General features: G+C 31.1%; 2 protein-coding genes across 2 annotated transcripts; both read right to left on the bottom strand.

The window, feature by feature from the left end:
• Positions 1-1,026: 1,026 nt before the first annotated feature.
• Positions 1,027-8,835, bottom strand: LOC113520557 (sec1 family domain-containing protein 2-like). Its single transcript, XM_026905921.3, has 9 exons — positions 8,466-8,835; positions 8,049-8,300; positions 7,484-7,789; positions 6,956-7,128; positions 6,333-6,559; positions 5,653-5,822; positions 5,067-5,353; positions 4,470-4,631; positions 1,027-3,488 (listed from the first exon to the last, which is right to left on the bottom strand). The coding sequence occupies exons 1-9, from the start codon at positions 8,640-8,642 to the stop codon at positions 3,281-3,283; spliced, it is 1,962 nt and encodes a 653-aa protein (XP_026761722.2). The 5' UTR covers positions 8,643-8,835; the 3' UTR covers positions 1,027-3,280.
• Positions 8,836-9,549: 714 nt separating this feature from the next.
• LOC113520639 (cytochrome c oxidase subunit 6A1, mitochondrial-like) lies at positions 9,550-11,369 on the bottom strand. Its single transcript, XM_026906032.3, has 3 exons — positions 11,189-11,369; positions 10,566-10,714; positions 9,550-9,750 (listed from the first exon to the last, which is right to left on the bottom strand). The coding sequence occupies exons 1-3, from the start codon at positions 11,274-11,276 to the stop codon at positions 9,670-9,672; spliced, it is 318 nt and encodes a 105-aa protein (XP_026761833.1). The 5' UTR covers positions 11,277-11,369; the 3' UTR covers positions 9,550-9,669.
• Positions 11,370-15,443: the final 4,074 nt, after the last annotated feature.

Below are 15,443 nucleotides of genomic sequence, written 5' to 3'. Positions count from 1 at the left end.
GTTTGCATAGCTGTGTTTCGGTTTGAAGGGTGGGATATGGCGTGAATTTACTGGGTACGGAGGAATAACACCTGAGTCCTCGGGAAGGGCAACGCATGGGGGGTATCATGGGAGAAACAGTATACTCTGTTATGTCCATGGTACTGCTCATGTCTATAGGCGACGGTTACCACTTTCCATCAGGTGGGCCGTCAGCTCGTTTGCCATTCTAAGTTGTATAAAAAAATATTTTTAAAAAATTCTTATCAACAAATCTCAAATCAACAACTCTTCCGCTTTATTAATATTGAATATAGTTTTAAAACATCTTTTCTAATAAAAAGGTACCTCTATAATTAATATTTAAATTATATTTGAATTGTAAGGCCTATGTTCATTAGTGGACAGATAATAGCCGATATAATGACATAGTCGTGAATTTTACTAAGATTTCGTGAAGCAGTTTGAGTTTGTTACTGCTACCATAGACAACAAAACAGATGTCGTATATATATTTGTTACTTAACAAGGAAGTGACGCAAACTAAACAAAATCAATTTTAATCTTCATCTGCGAATATAGAACTTTAAATGGCCCTTACATATTTGTCAACAGGCAACTTTTAACGTTAAGCTTACCGCAAATTGTAGTAAAAGTACCCCTCCATCTACACTAAAATATGTACCAGACTGAGATATAGTAAAAATATTCTGCATGGGCACCTCTGTACCTTTTATGTTTCTACCGTGAAGAAGTTGTTTAAATGGCTGTTTTGGTTTGAAGAGTAGGATGTGGCAGAAAGGTACTGCGGAAGAATATCTTACTTCTTAGAAATGGCAACTTATAAAAGGTATTATGCGCGACACAGTATACTCAGTTATGTTCATGATACTGTTCATGTCTATAATTGACGATTACCACTTGCCATCAAGTGTGCTGTCAGCTTGTTTGCCATTCTAAGCTGCATAAAAACCTCAAGGTCTGTATATTGCCAATAATGTTCTAGTATTCTCATAGTAATAAATAAGGAAGTGAATTAAAACACTATTTTTTTAGCGTGAATTTTATTGCACGAATATACACATTCTCGTCGATATAATTATGACGTCTACTTAAATTCCATATACATTGGAAACTATGAAGGTCAATTCTGAGGCGTCACATCCCTAAACCTATCACTAAAATTAAATATTTAATTTTAAACCACAGCAATATCTTTATACCATATTATCTGTGCTTTATACTAAAGAACAATATGAACAAAATTTTTAATAAATTTAAGTAAAAATTATTATAAATTTAGTGCATGACGTTCCACAAAACAGTAATTTTGGGAAACTGTCAAATTAAAATATTGAGAGATAGGTTTGAGCATAGTTTCTCAACCGGGGGGTCGCGACCCTTAAGGAGTTCGCGTTTGTTATTAAAAAGGGATGCAGTCTATTGAAAAATAATAAGACCTCAAAAGATTCGTTTAACATAACGATGCACAACTTTACTAATTAGAATACTAATTCGACTGAGCAATTTATTCGGATTATTCGAATGATTTTCATACGACTACTAATTTTATTCACTGTAATGCTTACGCTAAAATCATTCAATAATAGTTGTACACGTACGAATTGGCACGAACATAGCCGAGTCGACCCGATTGCTGGATCATCCTTTTTTTTTAATAGTCTAAGAGTGTTGTCAATGTATTTTATAATATTTAGTAAAAATTAACAATTTTCAATATTTATAAGAAAATTACGTAGTAAAGTAAATTTTTAGTCATTAATTAATAGTATATATATTGAAAATGAATGTAGACTTTTTTTTTGGTAACTAGTTAGTAAACTCATTCTTAATCTAATAAATAAACTACTAGTTAAAATATTCTTATAATATTATAGTGACGAAGTCACAAGACTTTTTACTTTTAGTGTTTCGTGGGTCGCGACATAAAAATAGTTGAAAAACAATAATTTAGAGCAATGGCGCCTCAGAATCGACCACAATCTTATTATTATATTTAATGAATAAATAACATGAATTAAAAATACATATATACACAACACGTAACTTATCTGCATTGTAATTGCATTGCATACAGCTATAGCACTTTAAATCATTAAGCAGTTAAAAGCATCAGTATATCGTATCACAAATTCATTATACACTTAATAACTAATGATAATCACAGATTTATAAAATACCACACTATATTTTTATGGTAAAATTAATTCAAAATTGAAAAATATCTACATTAATTATAATTTATAATTAATGTAGATATATAATTATTTCAATAATTAAAAATCATGTAAATATATGTCAGAACAATTTTAATTGTATTTGATTGTTTTTTGTGCCTTGGGCTTCTACATAAAAATAAAAGTAAAAAAAAAATATTTAAACATTTCCATACTTTATCACAGTAGTATTATTAACAATACTAAACATGGTTAATGTGACAAGATACAAAAATGGTTAATTTCAAACAAAAAAGATCCTAATACAAGTGTTTACAATACTAATAGTTGTTATATAGAAATATGATTATACCAATAAAGGTAATGGTAACATTTATTGTATCGAATATAACTTTCATTAAAATCAATTTAAAGAAATACAATTTTATATCCTACACGCTATGCGAAAGTTATATTGCTATTTCGACAATTATCTAATAATTGGAATGCTCAGCGATTTACTCTACATAATAATATATTTATTTATTTATTTAAAAACTAATAACTACTTATTGATATAGTGCAAAACATGAAATATAAGTAGAGAGAGATGCCGTAGGTATCTTGCTTATGTTACAAAAGTACTTATTAACGTTATCAACAAATAAACCTACTCTCGCATATAAGCCTCGCAAAAATACCATCAAAATCCTCTTTTCATCAACTCTCGAAACTTTTTCCATCAAGCCTAAATAGTTCATTACAATAGGCACGTAGGTTTTAATTTGTATAAATAAGGGATTCATCTACAGCAGTGTTGCCAGATTGGGTATTTTTACCCCGATTTTAGGCGAAGGCATAAAATATATCAAAATGTGACGCTACGCTGAAGCGTATATTTTTCGTCATTTGCGTAGTGGTTAAATGGTAAAAAAATAGTGATAACCAACATAAGTTTGTGATTGAGTAAAAGTGAAGTAAATCGTATCAATTTGGAGAAAAAAAAATCCATTTGGGTATTTTTGAAACCGTATCTGGCAACGCTGTTAGGCACATACGTCATAGCCAAACGGTAAGTAGATTCAATTATGTTGATTGAAGTAGATTTAACGAACCCGACACCGCTATAACTGCAGCACATCCCTCATGGCTTCAACGGGTGTGACCAGCTTGGTGGAGCCGATAAGCACCGTGTTGTCGACCCCGCTAGTGATGATGCTACGGTGCAGCCGCTTGCACTCCTCTGCGGTGATGCCGCCAATCACGAACAAGATCACCGTCTGATTATCCAATGGATGTTTGGCGCTGCGAGCTTTCTTACTTGTTAAAATGCTGGAAATCGTAGAGATTTTGTTATGATACTAGCTTTTGTTTACATGTAAACTAGTTGATGCAACAAATGTTGCTTTTCCCTTCTACTACTACTTGCTGACTAGATTTTCCTTATCGGGATAAAATCTATTTCGTTTCTATCGAGCAAACAATAAGACATTTAGGAAATCGGATGAGCGGTTTTCATGAACAGCTTGAACGAAGATCGTAGCAGGTAATTTTTATATATTAATATTTATAAAATCCAACAAACGTTAATGTATCCTATTGTTAATGATGTACGTTTGCGTTTTGATGATGAACGGATGATATGATGATGATGATGATGAATAAATACACCTAGTATTTGAAGCGGTTTAACTAGGGTAAATAAAAGAATTTTGAAGCGTTGATGTAATATAAATTTGATGTAATGCGTTGAAGTTTTATTTTGCAAGTAAGTTACAATTTGAAACCTGAAAGGTCATGTAAATTTCTCCTGCATTATGATTGGCGTTCTCGCGATGTCGTGATGAGCGACTCTTGTGACTGGTTGATGTTGTATGTGATTGTCTATTAATAACTTAGCATTGGCTTTACCACTGAAAACGCTTCATTATACGCAGGAGTGATGAATATTTGTGCCATATTATTAATGCTTTAACACCTATTTATAAATCAAGTACAAGATTTGTGTATCAAATTTTTCTTATTAATTATGATAAATTTCACATTTCTTTGGCGTGCGCTTGAATATTTGTTACTCAAGTTTAAACAGCAGAATAAATTTTATTGATATCTATTACAGAGCAGAACTTGAACCTAATTTTAACCCTAACTCACACAACTAATAAGTGTAACTGCAGTATATAACTTTTATTTATTTATTTATTAGCATTTATTCAGATTATTACAATAAAATTTTAGCATTATATTATATTCTTGCTCATTATCTTATTTATCTAAAAAAATATAATCTATTACACTTATTAGTAAACTTACTTGAGTCCGCTCCGAAGTAAGTCTTTGATCCCTTCATTCCTATGCCTCAAGTCTGTCAGTTCTGGACGCTCAGTATCCACCAAGTCATCCACCAACTGTTGCAGAACCCCACGGTACTCGTGTCCAACGCCAGTTTCACACGGCTTCAGTACAGAGTTGTACCTATCACAAAATTATTTGTGAATACACACTAGCTGATTTTATATAATTACAAATTTTATGATAAATCTAGCATATCAGTCATCTACTGTTATGCTTTATTTTAAACTTTCACATTGTTTACACATATTTTAAATACACAATCGTGACTTAAAGCGATGAAAAACACTTTGCAGATAAATAGTAAATACATACCTGCTTCTTTATTACCTACGTTTCGACGTGGATTGCACCATTCGAATTATTTCCACCATTGATTTCCTGTCGTGACCACGACATGGTGCAATCAATATCAAAACGTCGGCAATAAAGTAGCAAGTATGTAGGTACTATTTACTTGCAAAAGTTTATTGCGTTAAATCCAGATTGTGTATTTAAAATATACTTTATTTTGTAATAAAAATTTTGCATATCAATATTATAGTTATTTGTACTTACTTTTGGAGTATTTTTCTCATTTGCGCAATATCTTTCAATCGTCCCATGATTTTCTTTGATATATCATCGCACTCTTCTGGCGTTACCATACGCCCACCCTCTTCACTAGTGAATAAATGTTTGTGATCTTCGAATATGGCAACACTGAGAGTCTCAGTCAAGCTATCCTCATGCTGTTTTGAAAACGACACCTCTGTCCCCGTAAGGGAATAGATATAAACAATCAGTGCGAGTAAGCTATCTAGTGAAAGATTTCGTTCTTTCCGATTTTTTATGAGATGGCTCATCTGTAACGTATTAAAATTTACTTTTAAAAATAAGGTTAATTGTTTATGGTGAAAGAATGTCCAATATCTTTGTGTCTTGGTAGTATATATATTTACGAGAGATACAAATTTAATATTCTGAAAATTGACTGTAGGAAATACTGTAAGGCTATTTTTTTAAATTAAAATAGTATTATTGTATTAATTATCTTAGTAATGATACTGGTATGAAGATTCTGTTTTTTTTTTCCACTTTACATGTAACTCTTTAAAACTCATAGCAGTTATGTAACAATAAAATTTGATAACCGCTTTATTACCTGATGCAAAACACTTGTGGAGTCTCGGCTGGCAGCAAGGTTCTGCAGCACCTGCCTTTCGAGACCCATCAGTAGCTCAATCTGTACGCGCTTTGGTGACTTCAAAGTTTGCACCACGGCAACTGCTTGTTGGAGTACGCCCAGATTGTTTTCAATTATGTCATAGTTACCTTTGAAATTGATTACACAAAATTTAATATTTTTCCGAATTAATCACATATTTTGTTTATTTGTTTCTAATTGTTATTATTACTGTATGTTTTAGTGCAATACTTTATACTATATACATAAAGGGACACATAAGTTTTCTGCTTGAGTAACTCTACCCCGCCTGTGTTTCTGCCATGAAGCAACTCTGTTTACATGGCTGTATTTTAGTATGAAGGAATATTATAGAACACAATTCAATAATTTTTACGACAGAGAGCAAATGTACTCCACATTTTCCACAATGGGCATCACAGTATATTCAGTGATGTTCAAGGTACTGTTTATGCCTTTAGGGGATGGTTTCCACTTTTCATGAAATCAGTTGTCAGCTTGTTTGCTATTTTAAATTGTACAAAAAATTTAATATACTGATTATCTTACCTTCTCATATCTACAATTGTGTATTTCAAGCTAGCTGTTATTATAATATTGTCATTTATGCTATAAAAAAATCTCTAAAACACATTTACCTTTAGTAGCAGCTACAATCTTCTCCACACTTTGAGGTGTTACTTTTAGTAATGTTTTAGGGCTCGGTGACTTTTGAACGTCGATCTTAGACAATTTGTTGTATAAATCAAACATTATTTCTTTCTGGGTTTTATTAATCATGTGATCAAATGTTTGTATGCACGCCTCATCGTTTGCATGGTATAGACAGCCTGGACTGATTTGCAAATCTTCAGGGTGATTGATACTATAACAAGATTATCTTTAGAGCTTCATTGGAGCATAATAGGAACATTAAAGAATGACTTATATAATTAGAAAGGAATCATACACAAATTACATTTTTTGAAGAGAAGTTTTGACCTGCCGATCATGTTATAACATGTGAGGGTGAGTTAAATAAAAAATGGCATCATCTTCATATGGCTGCTAAATATTATATATAAACATCCTCATCAGTTCATATCAAGATTTCTTGGTCCATAAAAAATTGCAGCTTCTTAATCACAAGTCCAAAATCATAAGAACTCATATTTTAAAATTATTCAATATTCAATTATTCAAATTAGATTATAAGGGATATGAGTAATTTAATTATTAATTTTAAAACTTATTCATTATCTAATAATGATAAAATCCTCACCTATTAGCCTCACAAAGTGATGACATATCTACAGCTACCTCATTAGAGTGGCCAGGGAATCTTGGCAACACAGCCATCACAGTATCGAGGACAGACTCCATGGAGTGGCTAGTTACACCACATAGGTCTAATGTGCGGTCTACTATTATAAGGGAAGCAGGATTAGAGCAGTTCTGCAAAAATAAGAAGAATGTAATATTAATTTTTCTCATCACAAAATGACCTTTAGCAATTCTCATGCATAAATATTCCTAAAAACTAAGATATTATGATTGTGTACTTTTTTACTATATATATATATATATATATATATATATATATATATATATATATATATATATATATATATATATATATATAATAATTAATATATATATTTAAATTAATTACTATATTAAAAGATGTATAATTAATTAAATTATATTATTGTTAATTAATAATAATATGAATTTATATTTTTATAATGAAATCCAAAAAATAATGTTGTAATAATTATAATTGTAAATATTATTAAAATTTGACATTAACCTTCCTCCTTGCCAAGCACACTGGTGAATTTTCCAGCACTCCAGCTACTAAGGAGCTGTATGTTCCCATATAGAAGATATCTTCTTTCAGATTCATTGAGTCAAGCATAGCATTAAGTCCACTCGCCAATCTCCTCACTTGAGACCTTTGATCACTGGTCAATGTGTATAGATCTAGGGAAGTAGTGTCAGGTATCAACTTGTCATCATACATTGGGAATACTTTCTGATAAGGTGGTGTTAAAAACACAACATTTGTTAATGATATGGTGAAAATGGGTATATGAACTACCTCCACAATACATTGCTGAAAAAATACAAATAGAAATAAATTTTATATCTACTAATACACTATAGACATCATATTCACTAAATTGAAAGAATAAACTAGGTGTGTGAATTACAGTATATTTTTACATGTGTCAAATAGCCTAACCAGTACCTACTTCCATTTGTTAACTAAAAGTATAATCCATCAGTATACCCGATATACATATTAGATATATCTATATCAACATTCATATTTATAATATTAAATAAATATTTTATTAATAAAAATTTCTTACCGATTTCCCAATGGCATCAAGTAATAATGCTTCCAAAAGTTTAGTGGCCTCTGCAGGGCCCTTTCCTGCAGCTATAACATCTCCTAAATCTTTCCCTTCGTTTAACTCCAAATAAACTGTGTCCAGACTAACACAGGATATCAGAATGCAGTGTGTAAACTCACTGTTATGGATAATTTCAGATATTGTCCGTAGTTGTGTTGCTGTTGTTTGAGTGATGAAAACAGCTTTCTTATGTTCTTTATTTGAAAACTGTAATGTTTTGAGCATGTTTACATATTTAATAAGTTTATAAAAATAAATAACTATGAAAAGTTAATTTATGATAAACTATTGCATTAAAATGGAATAATACTAAAAAAACGAACGACTACATAGAGATTTGTAATAGCCAAGTAAACATTTAAATATTGTTACCTCAAATGGCGACAAACTTTTAATGGTAATTGCTCCTCCCGTAAGAAGATTAAATAACCCACCATCCCAGTGTAAACACTCTGCACTAGCGTCATCAAGGTAGACAGCAGCACCAATAATACGATTGTAAACTTCTGACCACCAGGCCCTGCTGAATTCTTTTACAGAAGTTAACATATTTTTTGTGCTTTACAATATTTTTCACAATGACCCTGAATTTAAGTTAATAGATGGTATTTTCGGAATGGGTGATAAATTTTTTTCACATTGCTGTTAATACATAGGTTATTAAATTAATTATATTATTTTAAAAATTTTTGAATATATTCATGCAATGACAGATTGAAACATTTGACAGCAAGAAACAGTGTGGCCAGATTCAATCTAATTATTGTTGGTTAATAAACAATCGTTTGGTTACTTATTATTCAATAATTAAACCCTACTAATAATTATTGTATATATTATGTCAATGTGTTTCTATTTCAGGTTTTATTTTTGAAAAGTGCTCTATTAATAAGCGGAGGTTTTGCTTTCCTTTTTAGTTTCATTTACAATTTGCTTACTTGGTACTGTACCATCACCGTAACTTTGACGGACACTTTTTCATACACAGAAATGGTTCTCCTGTTCATTGACGTCTACACTCTATAATTAAATAGGTAGTTTTTGTTTTGTTACTTTAGCAATACTGATCTGGCTATTCGGTCGCCAACATAGATTAAGGATAGTAGATAATTCTCTTTCTACGACTGTCAACTTTGCTATTTAAGGGAAGATCTAGTCCATTGCTGTTATTCCGTCATAAGCGACAGAATATAAGCATTTCTATTTAATCCCGATTGTAGACCTAATGCCATTTATTAAAATAAACGATAAACAATTTATTTAATAAAGATTGCTTTTGAATACTTAACATTTGTAAAAAAAGCATGGCATAGATGTCTAAAATCTCATTTTATTTAACAGCCCAAAAATATGAGAGCTTAAACCTCATTTTTAGTGGTTGTTGTTTGGACTAGGATCTTAGTTAGGAACATTATATGTCAGTCTGCTATTGTTGTACAAAATAAAATCACATTACTACATTAACTTTTAATTTATTTTATTACTTATCACAATATAATTTGTAGTCTAGAGGCGCGCGCCTGCACATACACTAACAAAAGCATAGACAAATTACAATAATTAGTGATGTTGTCCATTAATGTTCATAACCGCTGGGAAGGGCATTGACATGGGGGTTGTGGAAGAAAGTTTTCTGACCTTCACCCCAAGGAAAACGCTGAAATAAAAAAGATGTATGCAATAGAATATTGAATTGTACAGAATTGATGATTATTTGTTAGTAGCTGAAAGTTAAATTTTATGGAGATTTTGCATTTATATGAAAATATAAAGTATTTTTATGAAGTCCTACTAAAAATTCTGATAAACCCTAAGTGAATATAATATATGATGACTTTCGTGGGTAATAGCAAATAAAGTCAATATTTGGTGATTAAATCTCTACACAATATAATTACTACAACTAAGTCTTTTTTGTGTGTAATATAACATGAATATTGTTCAGAATCAGCTACTGAAGCAATACAATGTCATAGTTTTTTTAAATATAAAAATACAATATTTTATAAACTATAAGAAAATAAGCCTTATTATAATGTTATGTTACTTTAAATTCATATATTTTACAGCTCATATCAGAGATATACTTTTGAAAATTGCAATAATTTTTAAATGTAAAAATAATTTTTCCTAATTGCATTTGTATAATAAGAATAAAATTATTATTCTGAATGGACTGTAACTGTACAAGAAAAGATCCTATTACACATTATAGGTATTTAACAAAATATTTTAGTATACCTAAGTCTTTTTAATCATCATCATATCAGCTATTAACTGTTAACTGCTAAAAATAGGTAGTGGGGATGGCAAAACTAGGCCGATCACAGTTAGGCTTTGGGTGATGTTTAAAGAGGGAATTTGTTGCCTATCCCTTGATCATAAAATATTTTTCTAATAGTACTATGTAATAATGTTCAAATTTATTGACTTAAATGAATTCATTCTAAAGTCTCCATTTGCAATAATCACCTTAGTACGAACACGCAAGTGTTCATAGGCAACAAATGGTGGTGGCTCATGATGCTCCTCCTGATGTGCCAGGTATGCATTCAGCATACCAAGACCCACTGCGGGGAATGCTACGAAGAAAGACAGCCGCTTCCACAGTTGCCATCCGCCTGTAATAGATCATTAAAAAATGTATTTCATACAAATTATATGCTACAGTAATAACCAATATTTCTGTTTCTCCCTAAGGATGTCTAGTAGAGAATGTTAATTAGCATTTTAATATATATGAATAATAAAGATGTTATATAAAAAAATAATATCAAAATAGGTAAATGTTTAATTCAGATGATTTTTACTTAATTATACTCTGAATGGATTTGAATGAGATTTGGTTAACTATGATATATATATTTAACTCACATAACTCAATATTAAGACAGGACATTTTATAATAAATAACGTGGATAAAGACACGGCCTACAGTTACTCTATCACTGCATTTTGGTTTGGTATATCTATAATTACTAACCTTGTATATTTTTATAATATTTTTATTAGAAATCAAATATTATTATTTAAGATGGTGGTGATAAGATCCGTGGATGAGGTTATACGATTACATAATTTTAATGGGTTCGTACCTCCATGTCCACCAGCTGTAGCTGCATGGGAAGAACGAGCATTATTCCTGAGGTAGGAGATGGCAGCCCGCTGCAGGATGGAGGTCATTTTTAAATGTTCTTAATTCGAATATTTAGCGAGAAAACTATAGTACTCAATAAAATCAGCTCTAGAATGGACTTGACACTCGATCATCAATAATTTTTTTTTTTTTTAGTACGTTTGTTCCGTTTGGAACAGGCTAAGGTCGGAGACCATGCTGCCTAGTCTTCAAAAAGATAATTTGTCTGGAATTCGATCATCAATAAAATTAACTGTCAACGTCAAAATATTGTGACACTGAATGACAACTAAAACTAACTTTAAAAAACTGTGCACTTACCACAGATTATAGCTATGTCACAGACAATGACTGTGTGTTATATGTCTGTGGCTATACCTTTCGTGCATAGATGAACCTTAAACAAAACCTTTTTGATTAAATTTATAGCTTAATTTTAGTTACTATTTTTTAAATCGAAACAAAACGCTTTGTTTCCAGTGTTGTATGTAATTAGAATAAAAATCCCATTTAGGTCGATTCATTTATATTTGGACAATTTTTATCTGATATATTCAAATTCAAATCATGTTTATTTGAATAGACTTGTTTACAAGCACTTTTAAATCGTAATTTTTTTTTAATCTATTGCAGGGTTCGGAAAGTTGTTATCTGTTGAGAAGAGCCCGCAAAAAAACTCAACAGTTACTCTTTTAAATCTCTGTTAACATTATGTATAATTATTCAAATGTACTATGTGTAAAATTACATAGTCATTAAAAAGCCCGTGCATGATCAACTAACACCATGCACCCTTGTCATTTAAGTAATTGTTTAGAGTGTAATGGCTTTGTTCAATAAGTGATTTTTAATAACAGTTTTAAATTTATTAAAAGGTAGATCCAAAATATCAAGTTATCTCATTATAACATTTAATGCCCGTTCCTATAAAAGGCCTATTGACTTTTTCTAAACGATCATATAAATACGTACGTACATATGTTAATTAAAATGGCAAATATTTTTAATGATTTAAAACGAAAACATATTTTGTCTATACTGAGACCCAAAGACCTATCTAATTATTTTTCTATATTTATAATTCTAATTATTAATCTAGAAAAAAAGGCGGGAAACTCGAATAAGAACAAGCGGGTTTTTTAAATTTTTTTTATTAATTTATTAAAACTATCTCTATCAATTCTTATTATTGAATAAAATATTATATTTTCACTAAATTCAGCGACAGTAATATAATTAGCATTCATGGGGAAGCGCAGTTGTAGAAAAAGGAAAAAAAAAGATGACGATTCAGGTGATGTAGACCATGAACCTTGTAATGACAAGGATATATATTCGGAAGATACTTCTACTGACTCAGAATCTGAAATTGATAAGGCCGATAAGTATAAACCTTACTACGTCACAGATTATATTAGAAGATATCCCGAGGAATCCCCTGGGACAGAATTTGTTGTCTTTGTAGAATCCTCAGATAGTCAGAAAACCATTGGATCCAGAGACTTGCTCTCACTCTCCTCCTGTTTAAAACGTTTTAATAAAGGGGTAACTTATCTTAGATCTATAAATAAATTCAAAATCGGAGTATACTTTCAAAAGCCAGACTTAGCCAATGCTTTTTTAAATAATAAAACTTTTTTAAATGACTACCATTTTAAGGCCAGTATTCCTGCTTCTTCAACAGAAGTTACAGGCGTTATTAGAAATGTACCTACAAATATATCTAATAAAAAAATATATACTATGATATCGAGTTCTAAGAAAATTATTGCTATTAAAAGAATTTTAAGAAAAAATACCTTGACTCATGGATATGTGTTACAGCCAACTCTAACCGTGACAATTACTTTTGCTGCATCTGTATTACCTGAATATCTGGATATTGGAGGTTGGCGCCACAATGTCACTCCATATATACCACCAGTTAAACAATGCTACCGGTGCTTGAGGTATGGACATTTAGCTAAATTCTGTAAGAATTCTGAGCGTTGCAGCATCTGCAAAGGTGAGCATAATTATAAAACTTGTACAACTGGAATGGAAAACGCTATTTGTGTACACTGCAATGGAAATCACACAAGTGTATCACCGCAATGCCCTGTTAAACAAAAGAAAATTGCTGAAAATAGATCTAAATTCAGACCTGCTTCTTTTGGAGATATACTTAGCACTGAAATATTTCCTAAACTGGGTAACAAACCTAAAAAAAATGTAGACCTAATTTCAATTCTAAATTCTGATAACAAGAGTTTATCACTTTTAATAGAAAGCATAATCAAACTTATTTCACTACATAACACAAAGAACACATCTATTAACACTAAAAGTGTTTTGAATGTGTTATATGATACTTTTGGTAATACACCTATTTCACAAAATTCAATCGAGACCAATTAACTATCATACAGTGGAACGCTCAGAGCCTACTGAGCAATCGACTTATTTTTACACAATTTTTAAATGAACATCATATTCACATTGCTCTCATCTCAGAAACTTGGCTAAAACCACATTACAAATTAAAAATTAAAGATTATTGTATAGAACGAAATGATTGTGGTAATAACCACAATGGAGTAGCGATTATTATACATAATAGTATTAGATATAAAAAACTTCACTCTTTTTTCGACAATTCTTTGCAAACTATAGCTATTAGTATTGAAGTTAATAATTCTTGGTATTCAGTTGCCAGTATTTACTGTCCTACCAATAGTACACCTAGTTTTACTAAAGCCAAATTTAAGTTCTTTTTGGAGTCTCTTCCTAAACCCACTATCATATCTGGAGATTTAAATGCACATCATACTATGTGGGGTTGTACCTCCACTAATACAAGAGGTAAAGACATTCTTGATTGTTTAGATGAATGTAATTTGGTACTATTAAATGATAAGCAAGTTACTACTGTTGGCTCTCATATTTGGAGACCCAATGGCCTTGATTTAACTATGGTATCCCCATCCATATCATTAAAATGCGAGTGGTCGGTTCATGATGATCCGTTAGGAAGTTATCACCTGCCGACTTTTACTAAAATAAACACAAAGAACTCTTCATCAACTCCGTCAGGTGAACAACATGCTCCTATAGATGAAGTTAATAAACTTTTGTTAAATCGTATAAACCTACGTCTCGTTAATTGGGATCTTTATTCTGAAACTGTTAATCAATTACTTTTGGATTTCGAGTATGATGTCAATGAACCCTTAAACAATTACAATAGGTTCGGTAAAATTATTTTGACAGCTGTGGAACGTTCCGTTCCACGTAGGAACTTATCAAATAGCGGTGCAAATACTTCAAAGAGGCACAAACATATTGCAGTACCTTGGTGGAATAACAGGTGTGCGACAGCTGTCAATGATAGTAAAGCGGCTTACCTTAGGTTTAAACAAAATCCAACTCTCGATAATTACATAAATTTTAAAAGAGTTCAAGCTGTTAAAAAGTTAGTAATTAAGCAAGTAAGACAACAGGGGTGGCAGGAATTTTGTTCCAAATTTAATAGATTAACACCAATTTCCACTGTTTGGCAAAATATGAGAAAACTAAATTCAAAACATCGTCAAAATCATTTTAAAGATATATCATGGGTCAATGATTTTTTACGCAAATATACTCCTGATTTTGTACACTCACCTTTTGATGACAAACAGTTTAATTCTGTTAATTCATGCCCAAAATTTCTCACTGACCCATTCTCAATTGATGAAATATCCAGTGCAGTAAAATCTAGAAAAGATACAGCTAGTGGCCTTGATCGCTTAACATACAATATGTTTCGATTGCTGAATAAAATAAACCTTACTAAACTCTTACAAATTTTTAACGATTTATGGAAGGACTGTATTATCCCACCAGAATGGAAAATGGATTGTTTGATTCCAGTAATTAAACCCGGTAAAGATCCTACAAATTTCGACTCCTATAGACCTATAACATTGACGTCCTGTGCAGGCAAATTATTCGAACAATTAATTAAACAGCGTTTAGAGTTCTTTATTGAAAGTAATAGTATATTACCATCGAATCAATTTGGTTTTCGCCGTGGATATTCAGCGCGCGAAAGTTTAGCGAACTTCTATGTCGACCTTAGTACTGCTTTGAATAACGATGAATATGTTCTATCTGTTTTTTTAGATGTCGTAGGAGCTTTTAACAATGTAAATTTAACAGTTCTATCTTCGATTTTATCCTCATTTCTTCCAATG

Source organism: Galleria mellonella, unplaced genomic scaffold, assembly GCF_026898425.1.
Source record: "Galleria mellonella isolate WM207_F2 unplaced genomic scaffold, CSIRO_AGI_GalMel_v1 utg36, whole genome shotgun sequence".
Lineage (NCBI taxonomy): Eukaryota > Metazoa > Arthropoda > Insecta > Lepidoptera > Pyralidae > Galleria > Galleria mellonella.
The sequence above is the reverse complement of the archived record's forward strand: the minus strand, read 5'-3'. Positions and strand labels throughout refer to the sequence as shown.

What these genes read in the sequence shown, in the direction of transcription:
- LOC113520557 (XM_026905921.3), bottom strand. Translation starts at nt 8,642, where the DNA reads ATGTTAACTTCTGTAAAAGAATTCAGCAGGGCCTGGTGGTCAGAAGTT. An exon ending in TCACTTTGTGAGGCTAATAG is followed by an intron (nt 6,560 to 6,955) that starts GTGAGGATTTTA and finishes ATCTTGTTATAG; the next exon opens with TATCAATCACCCTGAAGATT. An exon ending in TTACTTCGGAGCGGACTCAA is followed by an intron (nt 3,489 to 4,469) that starts GTAAGTTTACTA and finishes TACGATTTCCAG; the next exon opens with CATTTTAACAAGTAAGAAAG.
- LOC113520639 (XM_026906032.3), bottom strand. Translation starts at nt 11,276, where the DNA reads ATGACCTCCATCCTGCAGCGGGCTGCCATCTCCTACCTCAGGAATAAT. An exon ending in TACAGCTGGTGGACATGGAG is followed by an intron (nt 10,715 to 11,188) that starts GTACGAACCCAT and finishes GATCTATTACAG; the next exon opens with GCGGATGGCAACTGTGGAAG. An exon ending in ACTTGCGTGTTCGTACTAAG is followed by an intron (nt 9,751 to 10,565) that starts GTGATTATTGCA and finishes TTTTTATTTCAG; the next exon opens with CGTTTTCCTTGGGGTGAAGG.